This window comes from Tupaia chinensis, unplaced genomic scaffold, assembly GCF_000334495.1.
Source record: "Tupaia chinensis unplaced genomic scaffold, TupChi_1.0 Scaffold000575_1, whole genome shotgun sequence".
Classification (NCBI taxonomy): Eukaryota; Metazoa; Chordata; class Mammalia; order Scandentia; family Tupaiidae; genus Tupaia; species Tupaia belangeri.
Window position 1 is genome coordinate 1,319,379 of NW_006160089.1, and position 8,528 is coordinate 1,327,906.

Sequence of the window (8,528 nt, forward strand, 5' to 3'; positions counted from 1 at the left end):
CTTTCCCTTTGTTTTTTGGTTTAAGTTTCTTTCTTTCATGAGACAGAGAGACAGAGAAAGGTAAGTACCCTCAATAGAGTCTCAAGCCAAGATCTCCCCCCAGCCTTCCCAGGCAGGCAGGATCACTGGCAGGCTTGTGCAACCTGGCATGGACAGGCTGGCCCAAGTAGCCTGACCTTCCGCATGGCTTACAGCACTGCGGAGTGTAGTGGTACTGCCATATCACCACAGCGGGGCCCTCGTATTTAATACATACTTGGTGAAGTGGTACGTTATAGAAATATCCTATTTTTCAAACTTGCAATTTATAAATGTACTTATTTATATTACAATGGAGACACGATTTCCTGTTTCATTCAGTGGGCTATAATCCTTTGCCATCATTATTTGATACTTGAATTTTCCCAGATAAGACCAGGGGGAGTCGCTTGCCCCTTCAAGTTTGCTTTTGTTTCTGACATATCCACATCATTTTGGAGTACCTATTTACTGTTAGAAAAAGATATTTTAGGCTTATCTCATAATTTCCCTGCACTAGCCAAGAATAAGTAAGGTATCTCTTCATGAGCCTTGGTTCCTTTAAGTGGAGAATGGTATTTAAAAGCCAAAATCTGGATACCAGGTATGCTCATTGCTATCCAGTATTGCTGACACCAACTCCTTGCAGTGGACAGAGCCAGAGAAGATATCACACACACAACTACAGTAGGCACTTAGATTCACCACATACTGAAAGCTATGGGCTCACACTGATGGCTCCAATTCCAGTCTAACATAGGAAACACGCTAGTTTCCTCCTTTACATATTTGTATCTACAGTCTCCCAAAGTGAAAAACCTTTTTTTAAAAAAAAAAATTACATTCATATTTAATCATTAATATTTATATTTCATATGTTTAAATGTTAACATTTGTATTTAATATATTTACTTTTCCCTGTGGGACCACTCTTCAATTAATGCTCCACTTACTTCCCCACCCAGAAGCCCTCTTTGCCCTCTTTGTACACTGATATTAGGGTTGGGCCTCGTTGTCCATCTCCTCACACCAATGCTCTTCACCTCAGGGTCCAACATCTCAGCTAGGCCACTGTTGCTGTCTCCCTTCTCTGTGGATCCCTCTAAATCCCGCTTGAGTTCCAACATCCTGTGCTGAGTGGCTACCACCCCTCTCCCATACAAATCTTTTCTCATCTCCCTCAGGTTCCACCACCCTTGGCCAGGCTGTTCACTGGCTCAGGTGCCTCCTCTTGCCCCTGATATCCCTTCTACCTGGTGCCCTCTTCCAGAATCTGGTAATCCTATTGGGTCAATGACATAAGGAGACCCCATGCTCAGTTGTCATGGTCACACACACTCTAGGAGCCTATCTTGCTCAACTTTTCCAGTGACTTCTGGATAGAAAAAAGTTGGCGGGGGTGGGGATAGAAAGAATTTTGTTTTTTGATAAAAAATTCCTCTTTTCTGTTCTAATCTGGTGACCAACACCTTGCAAATAATTAAGCCTGTTGTAGGCAGATTTCCCACCAAGTATATTATAAAACAAAAACAAACCTTAGTAACAGGAGTCCCAGGTTCAGGAGAAAATGATAACTGATCTTGTCTACAATACATCAAGAATTGATTCTTGGTGGAGCACTGGTCCAGAGGAAAAGTGCACTGGGCCACAGGGGGATGATCTGGTCTCCCTTATGGTTAGATCTATACCTACCCAACCTTTACTGAATCGTAAGACACACTTTAAAAAGTATGCTAAGTTATTTTGTTATTGTTTTTTTTTTTTCTTTTAAGTTGAATGAAGCATAAATATGGAGGGAAAAAAATGTGAGTCAATCGCCAATTCAAAAATTGTTAACAGCCTACGTGTTATACAATTCTATGATTAAAGACATCTTTCAAATATGAGTGAAAACCTGAATGTTTGACTACAGATAACTGTGAATCAGAAATCGATGAACAGACCCAAGGTGACCTCCTAACTCAGTCATCAAAGAGTAGGTCACTTCTTTCATGACAGAATTCCCTGACATCTGAGCTCCCTTTCAGAGTGAGCACAGTGACTGAGGGAGCCACTTCCATCAGCTATTCCTTCTAGTCACAGGAAGAAATATACTCCTGGAATACATTTGCCAGTGAGGAACTCTAACTTGAAAGATTTATCCATTATCACATAATTTCTATCCTTCCTTAAAAACTGCATTTCCCAAAGTATGCTCCAGGAAATAGTACCTTCTCAGGAATGTTAGTATTTGTTATGGAATAAAAAGGGTTAAGAACAAATGAGAAAGGGAGCACTAAGCCACACAGGTGTCTCTACTGCAGAACTTCTCAGAGATGAAATTATGTGAATCTTAAAGAGACAAAAAAAATGAAACACAATTGTTCCTCCCCATGCCCCCAAATGATTGAACTGTGGCATCCTATTCATGAAGCATAAACTAATGTTTCATAGAAAAAAAATTCTTTAACATTTAATAATAATGAATCACTTGAATTAAAAACTCAGGCCATTTATAAAAAGGAAACTATAAGAACTTAGATATGTAGAAAAACAATCAAATTAATAAGAATCAAAGAAATGCAATTAAAACAATGAAACTATTTAACTTATTAAGTAAACAATGAATTCAGCAAATGATAATCACTGAAAATATTATGAGCTAGGTGCTCTTATACATCCCTGATGAAGAGTATCCTTTAAGAAAACAGTACGGGGGCTGGCAGGTGACATGGTGATTATGAATTCAGCAAATGATAATCAGTGAAAATATTATGAGCCAGGTGCTCTTATACATTGTTGATAAAGGGTACCCTTTAAGAAAACAGTACAGGGGGTGGCAGGTGACGTGATGATTAAAGACGCTGGACTCCCACATGGCTGACTGTGGTTTGAGTCTTAGACTTGGCAGCTTGCTTTCTCACTTCTCTTTCTATGTCTTTCTCCAAATTTAAAAAAGAAAAAGAAAAGAAAAGAAGAAGAAAACAAATAGTAATAATAAAGTTAAATAAAAATATATTTTTTCTTTTTTTGGAGAGGTTTTTGCTATAGGGCACATGCGCTCGCCAGCCAGACAGAGAGAGACAGAGATAGAAAGCGAGAAATCACCCCCCCCCAGGGGAGATGGCCACGCCACAATCCCTTCTCCTCCATTCTCCTCTCGGGATCTTGGGCACGCATGCACATGCGCCCGGCGTGAGTTTAAGCCACTGGGTCCAGGACTCAAACTGCGGTCGACTACATGGGAATCCAGCGACATAGCCATTACGCTAACTGCTGGTCCCAAAAATAATTCATTTTTTAAAGAAGAAAAGAAAACAGTGCAATTCTTTTTGAAAACAGTTTAGCAAATGTTTTTAAGATATTTATGTCCACTGTCCTTATAATGGTCCATCTTCTATCTCTCTCTCTTTTAAGTTGTTGTCATAGGGTGTGTATGGTAGCCAAAGAGAGACAGAGAGAGGGAGAGTAAGAACTTACCCCCCACCTTGGGAACAGGAGATGGCCATGCCATAATCTCTTCTCCCCCACTCTCATCAGGATTTTGGGCACACATGCACACACACCTGTGCATCCATACGCCCGGCATGATTTTCAAGCTGCCAGGTCCAGGACTCAAACCACAGTTGGTCATATGGAAGTCCAGTACCTTAATCACCACGCCTCCTGGTCCCAAGGTCATCTCCTCTTAAGGAAACAATCTAAACCAAGAAAATGCTTTATGTTGCAATATGCTAATGACCTTACTTCTTCTAATAGTGAAAAAGTCCAAAATAATAAAAATTCCCAATAACGAGGAAATGTTTCAGTGACTCATATTATGCAGCATGGAAAATATTTGTTAATACAATATATTTAATAGCATGGGGGGCGGGGGGATTGTACTGGAAAACGTACATCACGAATGTCTAAATACAGCTGCAATTAACCTTTAACATCCACGGAAGATACCTTAGCATAGGATCTCTTCCAAAAGTACAGTAAGGAGCAGCTGAACTTTTAAAGTGATTTTCAGACCCTTACAAAAATTATTATAAAACAGTCACAAAGCCTTACCAAGATGGGAACTTAGGACAGCTGGGTATGTCAGTTGGGAGTTAAGTGTTTTACTTCAAACCCTGGATTTGCAATGCGACATGAGAATTCAAATTTGTGCCTTGGCAAAATTAGAATTTAATAGGTGTCATGAACTTTCAGGGCTGCTTGGGAATATTAGAAATTGCAAATATTAGCTCTGTGAATGCTAAGGGTCTATTTATTATTTCTTTAACTCAAAGAAAAAATGAAGGAAAAAAATAATCCAAAATGCCAGCAATGTTTATTTTGAGGAAGAGAATAGGTGCAGATTAGGAGTGATTTTTTTTTTTTTTTAAAGAGGTTTTCACTATAGGGTGCATGTGCTCACCAGACAGACAGAGAGAGACATTGAGACAGAAAGCGAGAAATCACCCCCCAGGGGGTATGGCCATGCCGCAATCCCTTCTCCTCCATTCTCCTCTCGGGATCTTGGGCACGCATGCACACGCGACCGGCATGAGTTTTAAGCCTCTGGTTCCGGGACACAAACCACGGTCAACTATATGGGAGTCCAGCAACATAGCCATTATGCTAACTGGTGGTTTCCAGGAGTGATTGTTTCTCCTACCTATTTTGTGAATGTCCCAAACTTTAATGGATATGCGTTATTTTTCAGTAAAGCTTTGGTGAAATGTAAGTACGTAATATTTTTATAATCAAAAAAATTAAAGTTTACTTGCTAAAAAGAATAACATATAAAAAAGCAAATACCTGGTTTTTTGTTGTGTAATCTGCCAAGATGTTAAGAAGCTTATAAAACACCTCGAACCAGGGGAGATAGCTGGAGAAAGAAGAGCAAACACGAAATATTAGCATGCAGATCAAAAACTGGAATCAGGACCTAATTCAAGACTGATACATTTCAGTTTCTTTCTACATCCTGAAGAATCTTGCTGTCATCGACTGTGCTAGAAACACAGACTGGTGAAATGCTAATTATTTCTGGGATTTTAAAAACTTGCCTGTGCAAGGCAGAGGATTGAATGTCCATTATAAATTATTCCCATGCCTGAGAGCTAGACAGGTTCATAGAGAAGAAATTCAAAGCAGACTCTGCAATCAGGCACCATCTCTGAGTAGCCCCCCCACCCCAAGGCCTCTCTCACGACACCCACCCTTCCCCGGAAAGTTTCTATTCCACTGCTCACGACTGCACACACAGGCCTACACCCAGCACTCTCACTGCTGTCTGCAAGGTATCCCAAAGGCCTCATGAGCCCGCAACCAAACACATCAGACACCCTACCTACAACGCAGCCTCTCTGACTTTCTATCCCACTGCCCTCCACCAGGCCCTGAGCATCTCTTCCCTTAACTCTGTCACTCACGGAGGAGGCCTGGACACTGACTTACCCCTGCTGTCCACCCTCTCTAGCTCTCAGAATGGCCTTTATTTTTTCTCTCTCTCTATTTCTTTCATAAGGAAGAGGGACTGAGAGAAACCATCAACACTGCAATCCACTATCAACTCTAGCCATGGTGCCCCAGATCGTGGGCACACATGTGCCCAAGCATACTCAGGGAGTCTTATAGACACAGATCTGGAACCTTCCCACATGACAGACTCACAGAATATTGCATTTTACCACTGTTCAGCTGTCTAACCCCTCTCAGAATAGTCTAAGATGCATCTGTATGCTGTCTAGTGGACTAAATTGCTGCAATGGTGTCCATGACAATGGGATCCAGTCTACACTTCTTAGGGAAGCTTTGGGGCTTTCCACTGCCACGCTCTTGACCCCCTCTCTGGCCATCATCCACTACCCTACACACATGCTCCCGTCACTGCAGCCTCACTGGGAACATCCACACGCCCTCAGGCCTGCCTGAGCTTGCAGACACCTGGCCCTTTTCTCCGCCAACCTTTGTGGTCTAGTCTAACTGATTTCTACTCACCCCTAAAACCTCCCCAGCCCTCCTGTCCCCACCTCATGTGCTCTATGTCCCTCTTCTGTGCAGCCCTGGTCACATGCATACTTTTGTTGAAACAGCCCCACACGATGGAGTGCTCCCTGGCATGTCTGTCTTCCCAATACACTACGCACAGGGAAGGGCAGAGCTTTCTTCACCATGTCCTCCCCATGCCAAGAACACAGTCGTACACAGTCCGCGCTCAGTGCTTACTGAACAATTACAACTACACCAAAATGACAGCACAGGCATACTAGCACCATAGAACAGTTGCTGAAAAGAATTCTTGCTCCCAATAAGTTTTGCTTACTTCAAATGGCTTTTTCCCTATAAGGAACTTTTCTGAATCTGCACCTCACAGGCATGTGAGAAAAGAGTTGTACCAAGCACTTGGCGGCCTGACCTGCTCACATCTGCCTGCTGAGCTAACAGTGCCATTACTGATAGAGCTGGACACGCTGTGGAGCACAGATGTGACATCCTGCCAAGGAGGGGGGAGTCAGCACCCTGTCCAGATTACAGGCTGTCCCGCCGAGGGTAATGAATGAAGTGAAAGGCAATAGAGAGGACAGACAGAGTACACAGTCCTTCATCATTAGCGTCTGTCTGAGGCCAGCACATGCTACTGTAAAATTTAAGTAGCTTATCAAAATATGCTGATAAGCAACTTAACTTTCCACTTCTCGGACAGTATTATCACTTACGTTAATATGTTTCAATCAGCTCCGGCAGCTGCGCACCGACTATTACAGGGAGACGGCTGCTGCCACTTACTCAGCGTTCAGTTTGGCAGAGCAATGTAAACATTCGAGAGGGATTAGGCAGGAGATAAGTCCTCCCTTCCTATTCTGTTAAATAAACCTCAGCCGGGTTAAAAGCCATTATGGTAGGAATGAGAAATCCCCTCAGAGGAAAACTCTTGCACAGATTAGAAGACTCTTAGTAAACAAATTTAACCAAGGATTACAGATACATATTTTTTTCTCCCCTGAAAGAAAAATACAACTAGTTAAATTCAGTAACTGTAAGTCAGGAGGGAGAGGAGAAAGGAAGATGAGAAAGCATTTCCTTGCAAGGAAACCGTGGTCTCAAGTAAACGAGAGAAAAGCTGGATTCGTTTCAGGCCTGCCAAGGAAGTGACCCAAGGGCAGGCTGGATCCTCTGACACGTAGGACTCCAGCAAACATTGAGGCAGTTCTGGACAACTAGGTTCAACTGACCGACAACCTTGGGCTACAGGATCCCGACCTTCGCATCCTGGCCTGCTGTGAGGACGCAGGAAGACCCCACGGTAAGGACTGCCTGGCCCACAGCAGACAATGCCTACGTCCTAAAGTCAGTCTCAGTCTCACCATGTCAACACCCTCTAGCTACACTAAGCAGAACTGCTGGCCACGGAGGCTCAGCAGTGACCTTGGGAACCAGCCATTTCTTCCTCCCTTCGGCCTGAGCAGACACAACTGGTGCCCACATGTTGTCCCCTGTGCACTGACAGATGAGTGTCTAGTGATGGCAGCGTTAGGGCTTAGAAACCAAAGCCCAGCTGTCTTCTTCTTCAAAGGACCCTGTCCTCCCCTGTTGGGAGGCCAGGGTTCACAGCTGAGCTTTGTCCAGTGGCGTTTCCTGTGTGGCTTCATTAGCGCTGGCCCCACAACTCCGCACTGCCTGCCAGGCTGCAGGTGAGGCCGTGGGGACCCTCTGCACCATTCTGTATGTGTCTGTCATCATCAAGTAAACAAAGCTTCCTGGTGCAAAGACAGGAAGCAAACACTCCATTTCACAGTTCAATCCTGGACATCTGAAGGGCTCGGATGCCCTGGCCCTGCCCTACTGGCTACCTGTGTGATGCTGTGCGTCCTCTCGGCAGAGCCTCACTGTGTGGTAGGTTCATCAAGGCAGGGGCCAAAAGACAAATAGCACACAGTCGCTGACCTCGAGAATGCCACGGGCCTGGTCAGAAAGAGACGTGCACACAACAGAGAGCAACAGTCTAGGTGGGTGGCGCTGGAGCTCTTTCCCAAGCGCTTTATATAGCTTAGGCATCTGGATTGATGCAGATGATGATAATGGAGCATCACTATGACCCAGCTGACAGATGGGGGAAAGTCAAACATCAGAGAAAGGGCCTCATTCCCAGGTACTAGCAATGGAACCAAGATCCCTCAGTAACTATGGCTCAGGTAACTCCGTCCCAGCCACTGTCCTCCCTTCCAAGCCTGACAGTCAAATGGAGAAGCTTATGTTTTGTGTGAGGCAACCTGAAGTTTTCACATTTGAAGGGAGTTCAGGCAGCACCTACCATAGTCCTACACACAGCTTCACAGACATGGGGGTACTAGGCTCTTGTAAGTTGTGCACAAGTTCCAGAGATAGCACTTAATGGTAACCATAGCCCATGGTCAGAATCGCAGAATTAAAATGTCCCCAAGCACATCAAACATGGTTTTTGCAGGAGCAAAGTGGGTGGCAGTGTTTGGGGGCATGCTGAGTGAAGACATCTATATTTAAACTGTCAGCATGGTGAGCTGTTCACTCTCCTGCTG

General features: G+C 43.9%; 1 protein-coding gene across 1 annotated transcript in view; it reads right to left on the minus strand.

Moving 5' to 3' along the window:
- Positions 1 to 8,528, minus strand: part of DENND1A (DENN domain containing 1A) — a 536,048-nt gene that overhangs the window by 302,676 nt on the left and 224,844 nt on the right. The window contains exon 6 of the mRNA XM_027775610.1: positions 4,786 to 4,855. Coding sequence (XP_027631411.1) covers positions 4,786 to 4,855 — 70 coding nt within the window. The remainder of the gene's footprint in view (positions 1 to 4,785; positions 4,856 to 8,528) is intronic.